Source organism: Bombus flavifrons, chromosome 9 (genome assembly GCF_040668555.2).
Source record: "Bombus flavifrons isolate JBK064 chromosome 9, iyBomFlav1_principal, whole genome shotgun sequence".
Taxonomy (NCBI): Eukaryota; Metazoa; Arthropoda; class Insecta; order Hymenoptera; family Apidae; genus Bombus; species Bombus flavifrons.
In genome coordinates, this window is record NC_138450.1 from 14,291,810 (window position 1) to 14,304,378 (window position 12,569).

General features: G+C 39.8%; 1 protein-coding gene across 3 annotated transcripts in view; it reads right to left on the reverse strand.

Annotated features, from left to right (window-relative positions):
• Nucleotides 1-1,834: 1,834 nt before the first annotated feature.
• The window catches only part of LOC138183450 (FK506-binding protein 5), a 62,516-nt gene continuing 51,781 nt past the window's right edge, over nt 1,835-12,569 (reverse strand). For all 3 annotated transcript variants that reach the window (XM_069120352.1, XM_069120351.1, XM_069120350.1), the window contains exons 10-11: nt 7,106-7,383; nt 1,835-6,835 (exon numbers count right to left, since the gene is read on the reverse strand). In XM_069120352.1, the coding sequence (XP_068976453.1) occupies nt 3,056-6,835; nt 7,106-7,383 (4,058 nt within the window). In that variant the 3' untranslated portion in view covers nt 1,835-3,055. The remainder of the gene's footprint in view (nt 6,836-7,105; nt 7,384-12,569) is intronic.

A 12,569-nucleotide genomic window follows, 5' to 3' on the forward strand; every position in this document is an offset into this window, starting at 1 on the left:
ACAAAAATGAATTATATCAATACCGTTACTTATTACTAATATATTTAATATTATATAATATATAATATTTTTCGGATAGAGGTTTGGAAAATAGAAACATAAAATTGATAACTGATAGTATGAAATTAGCGAAAGAGGATCGATGATTCTGTTTTACCGTAAACCCACCTCAGGGTATGGTTGATGATCGAAGATGTGATTTGCACCGATGAACAGAAGGAAGCACTTACAAGTTAAATTGACCTTCAAATAGTGAAAAGTAATACACGCGCGTATATGTGTATATAGAGTGGCGTATTCTTTAATGGGAATAAACTCATTCATCCTATATGAACGAAAGATCACGTGACCTCTGATCGTTTGGGTAGAATCAAAGAGAAGACGAAAATGATATATAGCCATCATTGAAAGTTAATTACTGATTCAAGGCTGTACTTATATCTCTGAAGTTTCAAACTCTAAGTCTCGAGTGGTAATCATCTTTCGAGAAGGAAAACCAAAATTATAATTTCGCATGGAACATGCTTGAATAGTCGTCCATCTTTTATAATTCATTGAACAAGTTATTAATCATTCGGTTAAATACCCAAATACTAACACAAAAACAGAGAATTATTAATTAAGGAAACATATATATACTCGCGTACAACATTATAGTATCATAGAAACATACATATGTACAAACGCATTAGCTGATAAGACTTAGATTAACGAAAGAAATTGAGCTAGAGGATATATAGTAAATTAAGATATAGCTTTAACCAATAAATTAAGTTAGAAACAAAATGTATCAAACGTGCCCATACTCAAAACAGATTGTAATAGGCACAAGCCTCGATACAATACAACGTTGATCGTTTCACTGAAAATAAAACTTATTGATGCAATTTTTCACTTTCCATCGCAATTGTATGCATATGTATGTATGTAGATGTATTTTAGTGGTTTGGCTCATCAGCCTACGCAATGGCGGGGATGCTCGAAGCCCGAGGGCCTTATGGTTAGGTATCTATTGCCGACTGTTGTATCAGCATCAACGCTATCGCGATCAAGCTTTGCGATTGTATTTCTAATTTGAGGATAGTTTTTGGGGCTTTTCGATTCACTACACTTGCAGTTTATACCGCTCACTTTTCGGTGTCATTTTTCTTCTGACGATGACGGGAAACTTTTTTTTAAGAAAATAGAACCCGATGTACTATTCAAAGAAAGGTAGTGTGTCAGTGGCAACGTAAAATAAAACGCAGAACAGATGTGTGGATCACTCGTCTTTATCAGTCGATAAGAACGCAATGGGTCGATAAAAGATGTTCTGCGATGCAATAAGATCCGAATATTGAGTACAGGCATGATGGATCGGTGTGTAACACACTACGTATTAACGTAGCGTATAAAGAGGCTGTGGGATAAATTTCTAAACAGATAGACCTGAGCAATGCCGGGTACCAACAACTAGTCTGTATACGAAAAGAGAAAGAAACAGAAAGGATGATAATATCAGAAACATAAATAAAAGAATATGCGGGTTTTGTTTTACACCGTAATGTTGTTTTGGTAGTTAAAAATTCCGTGGGACTGTCATAAATAGCATTGAGAATTTTCTTTACTTCTTTATTCGTATCGTTTAGTGGTAATAAAGATCGAATACCTGTTGAATGTATAATTCAGTCGCACCTTTAAAACCGAGCAACGAAATGGTCCTAGCAGGGTAATCGATTCTTTTCCTCGTATCGCAATCATTCTTTTGAATAAATCCCTCTTCTTTCATCGTTGCTCGCATTTTTCCACGCTATGTGTATAGTTGATTTTCACGTGTTACACATATAAATTGTCCTTTCGTTTCGTATTTGTTCGAATTTATTTAATATAATAGATATCACATTAACTCATAGAAGTGCTGTACATAGATGGATAGAGAATACATAAGAATAGTAGTAATGAATGACAAGTTTATAATATTCTCTCGCAGTATACTCAACTTCGGAATAGGAACAAACAAAGAAAAATAAATATATGTTACCTGTCGTCCACGTTTTGTGTTTATGTGTATGTGTATGTTCGAATGTGTGAATACGTTCGTGTTCATATGTTATGTTTATATGTTCCTGCGTACGTATTTGTACATACGCGTTACATGTATGTGTAATGTAAGTTTTCTTCTATAAAAAGTACGGCGATTAATTATTATCAAGTATAATGCACATATAAAATTAAAAAGTATAAAAAACCGTCCAGCTTCGTCATTTACGTTAAGAATATGTTAAGAAACCGACTCGTACGGTCAAGCGTGACGTAACACTCTCTCCGGATTCCGAATTTTAACTGTTGGTGACTTGGTGAACTCGCGCTGCGTGTGTAATGTCATGTTTACAGGCCAGTTACAGCACCAAGAGTGGACATTCCTTTTCAATTAATATCTCAAAGACCGCTTCCGGAAATGCGTCCATTTATTTACAAAAAAAAAAAAAAAAAAAAAAAAAACATTCGATATTTTCCTCGCTTTTTAATTCGCGTTTTTTCTTTCTTATCTCTCTCTCTCTCTCTCTCTCTTTCACTCTCTCGCATTCCGATTTTATTACATATCTTTTGCTACCAGCAAGACATCACATTTCCAGCACGATCGAAGCAGTCAAAAGCGATAGCATATATTTTATTTTTTCTTTTTCTTTTTTTTTTTTTAGTATATATTCTCTCTTACACCACCCTCTCTCGCACGCTCTCTCTCTCTCTCTCTCTCTCTTTCTTTCTTTCTCTCACTCTCTCACGCTTTCATCCATTCTCTTTCTCTCGCACAATCTTTCTCCGCCGATATAGATAAACAGACTTATTACTTCATCGGTACATATACACATTAATATATTATATTTTATAGTTTACGCTAATTATAGTAAAAACTTTTTCCGGTTCGTTATATATTCCCTAAGAAACTACTTTTTTTTTTTTTAGCGGATGTTCTGATGTTTCTCTTTTTTTTGGTAAATATAGAACGTTTATCAGTGCGTGATGTACGATCGACATAAAACTAAGATTGAAATCGGTCTTGTTTACCGCAAATTCAATCGGAACTCATGATCAGCTGGTTATCGTTTGGAGTAACAACAGGCGACAGATCCTTTTTCGGTACGTCATCGATCATCGAGTCGATTAACGCGTTTATCTCAGACACGCCATTCTGCAGTACCTTTCCTTTGTCGATGGTTGTTGTTTTTCCCATAGACGAAGTTTTGGAAACTTTCGTTACAGTGGTAGATTTCTTGGTTGGTGACGCAGCCGTGGTAGTTTTCGTTGTCGAGGATACACGTCTTACCGTGGTTGTGGTAGAAGCACTGGTAGACAAACGAGTCGTCTTGCTAGCAGCGGTACTTGTTCGCCCCATGGATATCTGCTTGTTGGCTGTTTCTTTAACTTGTTTATCGATTATCGGGGACTTGCTGGCGTTTAAGCGAGTTTTCATAGCATTTCCAACGGCTGGAGCCGTTTTAGGTCTCGTACTAGCCGCTGTGGTAGTATTGGAAGCATTGGTCGCGGTGCTGCTGGATTTTGGAGTTGTGCTGGATTTGACGGTCGTGGTGGTAGCAGATGCTGGTTTCGGTTTCGTCGTTGTTCCGGAGGACAGTCGCGTAGTGGATGTTTTGACTAGCGTGGTTTTGGTTATGGACGGTGTTTTGCTAGAAGGTTTAGTCGCGGTTGGTTTACTCAAAGGTTTCACGTCACCGTTTGCAGTAGGTTTCTTATCGGTGGAAGTCGGTTTCGGCGAGGCTGTCGTGGCGACAGGTTTTGGTTTAGAGACACTGCTGACGTTGGTTCTGCTAGTTGGTTTCGTTGTAGTAGTCGATGTCGTTGTTTTTGTAGCGGTCTTCGAAACTGATGGTTTGCTGACCGCTGCAGCGGTTGAAACCGTAGATTTCTTCGGAGCGTCCAGATCTTTCGGACGAGAGGGTGTCGATGGCTTTTTCGTTGCCGTAGTCGACGTACGTGTCGTGGAACTTGGAGTTTTCGAGGGGGACGTTGGCACTGATTTCGGTGCAGGTGTCTTCGAAGAAGATTTCATTGGTTTTGCTGCGGATACCTTTGATTTCGTTTTGCTTTGTGCCGCAACTGCACCAGCTGTGACTGCTGCAGCGGTCACGGCCGCCGTTGCAGCTGCTTCGACGATTTTGTTTTCTGAAACTTGGACTGTCTTTTCTATTTCCAATTCCTTGACTTCTCCCAGTTCCTTAACGTCTTCTGGCTTTTTAACTTCTGGTTCTTTAATCTCTGACGCCATAATTTCTGGTTCTTTGATCTCTGACTCCGTAATTTTTAGATCTTTAATTTCAGACTCCATAATTTCTGTTTCTTTAACTTCTGGTTCTTTAATTTCTGTTTCTTTAACTTCTGGTTCTTTAATTTCTAATTCTTTAACATCTGGTTCTTTAATTTCTAACTCCTTAACTTCCGGTTCTTTAATTTCTGTTTCTTTAATAACTTCTGGTTCTTTAATTTCTAATTCTTTAACATCTGGTTCTTTAATTTCTAACTCCTTAACTTCTGGTTCTTTAATTTCTGACTCCATAATTTCTGGTTCTTTAATTTCTGCTTCATTGACTTCTGGTTCTTTAATTTCTGGCTCCATAATTTCTGGTTCTTTAATTTCAGCTTCGTTAACTTCTGGTTCTTTAATTTCTGACTCCTCAACTTCCGGATCTTTAATTTCTGGCTCTTTAACTTCTATCTGATCCACTTTTGGCTCTTCCAATTTTAATTGTTCGATTTCTGTTTCTGGCTCACCGTTGATTTCCGATTTATCAACTTCCGGCAAAAGTTCTTCGATTTCCTGTCTTTCTTGTATCATGCATTCTACTTCGACTACAGGTTCTGCGAGCTTTTCTAGTTCTGCGGTGACATTTCTCGATTCTTCCTTCTTTATAATTTCTTCCTCAAGATCATTAACAACTTCGGATTTAAGAATCTCTTCTTCCGTAGGTTGCAATTGGTTCTCCAAACCTGTGAATTCTTGCATAGAATCGGACAAATTCAAAGTAAATTCTTCAACTGGCTCCGCCTTTGGCTCTACCGCTTCCATCATCGCTTCTGTCGATATCGTTGGTTCCATCGGTTCCTCTATCGAGTTCCTTGTTTCCTCCGCTTCATCCTCCACAGTAACGTCTTTCGATTCGGTTACATCTAGTTTTTGGCCAATATCGATAGGGCATTCCATAGAGCAAACAATATCGTCAACGGGTTTTTCCGGAAGTTCCTGGGGAGAAAGGGATGGTGTCATCAAAGAGGCAGGATGTTTTACGCAAACATCCTGCTGTTCTTCGGCAAAATCTAATAAATTCACTCCCTGCACCGGTGATTTCGTGCATACTGAATCGTCGACTTCCTTCTCATCGAACTGTACGTTTGAAACTATATCCTGTTGAACCAGTTCGAACGCGTCGCCAGCTTCTGTGGAATACGCTTGATAAGAATCAGCAGTTTCTTCTGTACGTGGCATTTGACAAACGTCAATCGTTTCGGCGGCAGACGATTGGGAAACCACTTCGTTGCTTTCCATACCATACGATTGGAAGTTGTATTGAGAGGGTATAAATTCCGGAGCATCCGCGTGTAACGAAGATCGAACCTGTGTGGAAGACTGAACTTGCGCGCTCTCCGTGGTTGCTATCACCGAATCATTTTCCATCGCATCGGGAACTGGTGACAAGGACGAGGGAGTATCAGCCTCGTTCGAGCAAATATCTTTTTGAAGATCGCTTCCAGCAAGAGCGGCAGTGTCCTCGCTAGCTTCGTCTATGAGCTTGGTTTCGTCTATGTCGGCGCTCAAAGGCGATAATGGTTGTTCGTTATCAATGGAAACGGGTTCTTTCTTCGACTCGAATTCCGCGGAATAATTCTCGGTCAATGGGGAATGATGATCGTATTTCACGGTTTCTTCTTGTTCCAATTGGGAAGACTCTGATCGCAGATTTAAGAAATCAACGCCGTTGGTTTCTGATTCGTCAGCGTGACCGATGAAAGTATCTTGGCAATTTTCTCGTTGCAAAGACAGATTCGCGAATACGTCAACGAGCTTGTCGGAAAATGCTGGCTTCTTATCTAGCAATCCCTCAGTTGTGGGTCCGCTGGTTATTACGTTATTCGAGTCAACTCGCATGTTCGGTGATTCTGCCAGGAATTCTTCTTCCTCTTTTTCCATAATGCCATTCTTATCCTCCAAATCGGTGTTGCTTAGATTATGAACGGCATTCAAGTCGACGCTTTTGTCGAACGCCGCTTCGAAGTCGCTGGGCGTGAAGGACATAGCCATCGGGTCTTTAGCGATGTCGTACTCGCGGTCGGAGCTTGAGAAAGATTCGTCTATCGCAGAGATACCTGTTCTGTGGAATTCGCTAGCTGTTAAGAAGCTGACTGCCGATTCGTCTCCAAATTCAGCTTTCGTCGACGATATTTCAGAATCGTCCATATTCCCGGATATACTGGTCGCCTTTTGTTGATCGGCCATAAAATCTGTATAGTCGTTGGTACGACACGACACGTTATCGCCATTTTGGTACTCTTTCTCTTCGACCTCGACTTCTCTTGGTCGCTGGCACACTTCTTTCTCGAATTCGCTCTGACTGGGTACCTGTATGTCGTCCATCTGTGGAACTTGTTTGAAAGGTGAGCCAGAAACAGGATAATCCTTGACGAAATTCATTCTTGTTCCCAAAAACTCCGGTGAAATGGGAATGAATTCTGCCGCGTTAGGATTCAATTGAAAATCCACGTCCTTCGGCTGATCTTGCTCCTCTGCGCAATGATCCTCCAATTTTATCGGTTTCTCTTCCATTCTATCTTCGGTGCTAATCTATTTGCAAAAAATGATTTTCCGTTAAAACGTAATAGTATCACGTTAATGAAGATCCAGCGAAATGTTAAATTTAACGACAAAATAGAACGAAATATAACGAAAGAAATAAAACGGATCGAACGAAATACCGATTCGAATCGGACCTAGCAACGATGTTACGATGCCGTGGCATCGTAAATAAACAAATAGCGGATTATCATCGACGAGGGTAGAAGTAAATATACACATAGTGGAAATGAAAAATTTTCTATTAAAATCGAAAAATACCTCTGTGTTAATAAGCTTAGGCGATTCCTCTTTCGGACTTTCGCATTTAATATCTTCCTCTATGCCTTCAGACTGGATTTTCGACTCGATATCTTCCACAGTTAATTCTGGTACGTCGGTTTCTTCTTCCACGTTTTTCGTTTCCTGGGGTTCGTCGACAGGCGTTACGGAATCTTTTTCTTTGTTCGGATCAATACGATAATAGTTCCATTCGTCTTCGGAATCCTCGCTGTCCGCTACATTATCCGGTTCGTGGATCAGTGCATGCTGAAGAGGCTCTGCGAACAATTCATATCGATAAACAACCAGTTAATAATAACAACAGCTAAAGTTTACGTCAATGTCGTTTTTTAAATGCATCTGTCGCGCACTAATCCTGTAAATATCGTACAGTTAATATCTTTAAATGTTCGTAAATTCGAATCAACTAAACGTAGCGAAAGAAAATGATATTCCGAACTAGCTAACGATTTAAGTATACTTGGACACATCGTACGAAGAGATAAACTCGCTTGGACGAAGTCGTGGCCTTAGAAAATTAACACAGCGATAAAGCGCAGCTCGAACAACCGAGGATAGTCGAATTATGGAAACGACGGTCGGCAAACGAAAACAGAAAAATATAATTTTCATGATTAACGCGTTGAAGAGACGATCACCGGTGACGAAAAACGACAAAGTTCGTCGAAATTGATTCACGCTGCAATCATCGAATCGATCGGAAACCACGAACTGTTTCTTTGCAAGATCAACGTTACTTAGAAACGTAACTTTATCTACACGATTATTTACGAATACTTAGATTACAGTTTACAGGAAATTAGTTCTAGCGTCCAAGTATTTAAATTAAAAGAACTAGTAGTATTTGTAAACTCTGTAATATTTCTTAACGCTATGACAGTAAATGCAGCACAAAGCGTTTACATAATTTTGTTTCTTTTTTTTAATAAAATACTAATTACGTACACATGCATGTACCGTGTCCTACAGAAATAAGCGACACTCCGGCACTCACAGCGAAACGTATAAAATTCACCTGGCAATTTAACGCGTTTTCTTTCAACGAATTTCGAATTATTTTCGCGACGAACTAAATATACGCAGGCAACGTATATATATATATATATATCGATGGTACTTGCATCGCCAGTTACGTTAAACGACCATCGGTTCGTAGGCGAAACACGATCGGCTTGACCCTATGCGTTAACGATACACGATCCGCTTGCTACAGAAGGAACAAAAACCGTTTCAAAGCATCAAAGATCAAACATCGAGATAAGACTTCGTGACGATCGATTCTACTACCGTTTTCGATCCCACGTCGCTTCTCTTTTTTCTTTCTTGTTCTCACGACGCGATAACGTGCTGCAACAGAACAGAAAATGCAACGAGATAGAACGCAAAGGAGAAAAAAACTGTGGCAATTGGTAAACGCGAAGTATAAGACGTTGGTGATCGTTGGAGAAAGGGCGATAGTACTCACAAGTCGAAGAAGCAAGCGAGTTCGTAGTAGGATATCTGGCCGCAGGAGCGATCGCCGCTGACTAAGAGGAACTACGCCCGCCAACAGATGCATTATCGATCTAGTCTAGAGAGCCCCCGGTGCACCCCCTTCCGCGACGGCCCTGCCACCACCCACCTGTACCACCACACACACCGCGTATAGCAACAGTCGCACCTCATCTCCAACAGGAACGCCGCGCTCCTACGATTGGTTCTGGCCCTGCACACACAAGGTGACTCACCCTGCCGTCGGTGCAGGGAATTTCGCTTTAAAGACGAGCAACCGGTGTTCCATCAAATTCACCCCATACTCTGATTCATCGTACGGGATGCCATCGCTCCGCCAAGCCGCGCCGTGCCGCGCCGCGTCGCGCCGGCTGATCGACCCACCCCTTCGAGTTTGCTTCGTCGAGATGTTCCTCCGATATTCGTGTTCGGTCGTTGAAACAGACTCTACGATAGGTTCCTAGGTGAGAAACACCCCGTTCGCCACACACACATCGATTCTTTCAGTATCATAAATTAGGGAAACGTTGGCAGAAGAGTACGCGAATTAGTACACGCAAGATCTGCTACGAAACATTTGCCAATGTTTCTCCAATTTATGGCGTGTGCTCGTGCTCGAGCAGATTATGGTAATGATCGATGCGATCCATGAATAGCGATATGTATCGATAAAATATGGATGAAGCGATGTTGCAGATTATCGAACGTGAGTTTCGTCTATATGAAATTTCAACGTCGTGATCGTTCATTACGATACGATATCAACCGATCTACGTTTTTTTCTTTTTTTCAATCTTTTAAATGTACCTTCGCAAAATTTGTTTTACGCGTCCGTCCAATAAACTAGTCCTTCTGACTTTTCAAAAAATGTCGTTTGGTCCAATTTAAGGAAAAGTTATTCCGTTTGAAAGAGCTGAACGACATTTATGTTCCTAACTGTGTATAGTATCTTAAGTTAATTCTTTCCTCTTTTTTCATTTCCAATGAAACGTTATCGAAAGAAACCAACGAATAGATACGACTGAAAATATCAAGAAACGTTATTGCGTTTGATTTATGGCATTCGTGCCACTCTTGTTATATATATATATCTTGCTTATATTTACACGTTGAATAAGTTTTAAACGCATGCACAATTTATTTGTGTCGTTCTATACGAGATCATCGGGCGTCCCAATATTTTTATGAAAATAAAACACATCTTTTGCTCTTACAGCGCTAACATAGTATCGCTATAACGAATGAATGTAACGTTAACGATGCATAAATGACCAACTAATGAAATCGACCAACTAAACCAAGTTGTGATATAACAGAGAAGAGAATGATTTACGCAATGATTATTTGAATCGAGTTTAAGAGAATTTGAGGATATAAAAGGAAGCTTAGGATATTTCAGAGAAACTAAGAATCTTCTTAAACTTTGGTGTATTTGCTGATCCTCTTTATTTGCAAATCATATATATTTTTTTCGATTATTTATTTATTTATGCGAATAATTATGGTCACAGATATATTCTAAGCTATAAATACTACGCACCTGCTATTTAGCTATTGGTATTAAATAAGAGATTTATTATAATATATTATTATCAAAAAAAAATCCGATATACGCACACACACACGTATGTATATTAAATAAATGCCCATAGCTTATTGCAATTTTAACTATGTGTAATCATCACGCGTGGCTAATAAACGTTTCATCGTTACAGCACGCTTTCGATATATGCACTTGTTGCATATTTTGTGTATTCTTTGCGTAAATGAATATACTTCTGTATATTTTCACGTATTACGTTTCCATACTACGCGTATATCATTTTCATATTTTAATGTATTTCAGACCAACGAACGCCCGCAATCTAGCGAGAATATTTTAATAACACATACATATTCTTTCTGCGGTTAATAAGGGGAAACGATCACGATGAGCAACTACTATCGAAAGATACATTTATAGCGTAAAGCGATAGCAGTTACCCCACTTCACGTAATCGAAAACTCTAGAAGCCAAAAGTGTACATAGAAACAGGCTCAAGGGATGCCAAAAAAAGGGCAACCCACGCGGAGAACGTTGTCTTAACTCGTTCCTAATTCTAACCTTCCTTCCTTACCACCAACGCAAATCCGTTCCAACGATCTCCGCATGCAACTTTCGAGATACATACTTGCATCCATTTAGTTTCCCTCCCGAGACGACAACTATTTTAGCTGGATAGTCCTCCTCTTTTCTCGGTTCGCTCCTTTGGATTCGCGTTCCATCGCTCTCTTTCAGCCGATAATTTCAATCTCGGAACAGATTTCGATTAACGAAGCATCGTTTCCGACGCTGCGCATTGTTCGAATAAAAATAACGAAAACGTTGAATTTATCATCGTCTTTGTATTCGTTATTCGAGATAACTTGTATCCAAAGTTAGTATACACCAGGGGACATTGTGCCGCGTATTTATACATATACAATACCCTAAACTAAACGAAGTCTGCAGGAAGATTCATCGGAACGAGGCGAAAAACAAAAAACCAAAGAAAAAAGAGCGTGCGTCGAGAAGATTTGTCCCGAAAGAGGACTCCCGTTGTATCCGTACGCGTGTCTTTCTCCCTCTTTAGCTACTTCTTTTTCTCCTGCTTCTTCGTTCTTCGCTTTTTTCTTCATTTCGACCGAACGTACGGTGCAACGCATCGGTTCAACTCGGTGTATATAGAGAGCAAGGGAGAGCTAATTTTAAACCGGCGACAAGCAGGCAGAACAGAGACAGGAAAAATAAAAGCGAACCGACACTCTGCCGCTATTCGAGGCTCAGTCTCTCTAAGCTGCACCTGACCCGATCCCTGTTGTCATTCGATGTACAGTACCCGATTCGAATGGCAAAAAGTACATATTTTCTTTACAAGGATGCTGTGGTTTCCTAGCGATCTGCGAGAGGTCGAACGTATCGGTCTTCGAACGGTCGTGGATAACGAGCAAACACGACGAATTCGATATATGACCCACGAACGCACGACTGTGTTTACTATGAGAATTTTCTAATAATTTTATTTACGTTTCAGGCTCGTACTCGAGTGGCGTACAAGTACTAGTTCGTTTCAAAGTTTCGTCTATTTCTAACGAAAATAATAATATTCCATTTTTCATCGGTTGCTTGAGAAAAAATATACACTTAGCGTTTTTTATTTCAAAATCATGGGATTCGACGTAGTTTCGTTATATTTGTATCGCGTTCACTTGTACATTTTGCGCGAATTTAAAACGATGTGCGGCGCAGCTTGAAAAACGCGCAACGATACGTTAGACATCTCCAACGTAGTAAGTATTTGGGAAAGACTGATCATATAGAAAGCAAAGGAAGAGCAATGTTACCGACTGTGGTTCGAGCGAACGTAAAACGTCACAGATGGTTACGAGTTTCGGAACAACGATTTGACGTAAGTAAGGATCGCTGCTGGACAAATTATCGGCTTCGCACGGACAATAAATGCCACGCCGCGATCGTTTACTACAGCTACGGTTTACTACACATGCGTTGCGAGTACGAAACACATATACCGAGAGGTTTCTATTTGAAATCGTATTGCTGTTTTTATTCTACTTCCTCTTTCGTCAAACGCGATTAAGAATCACGATATCGAGCGGTGTTCTGTTCTAGGTCTCGCATGGTCGTTAGGTAGACCTAAGGATCGGTCGGCGATGTTACGGTTAAAAATCTAGTACAGATAAAATTACGCGTATTATTTGCGAATAAGATGAAACATTAACATAATTTCATTTGCACGTTTATTTATACTATCGATGAAAAAATTGATAATATAAATTGCGAAAGATTTGAAAATATCTTGTATCATGAGAAGCTATGTATCGTATAGAATCCCTTCCCTCATCCAATAAGTGACATAAAACTCTCCACGTTATTACGAAGGCTCGCACGAGAAAGTATCGCAAATTAAAAATA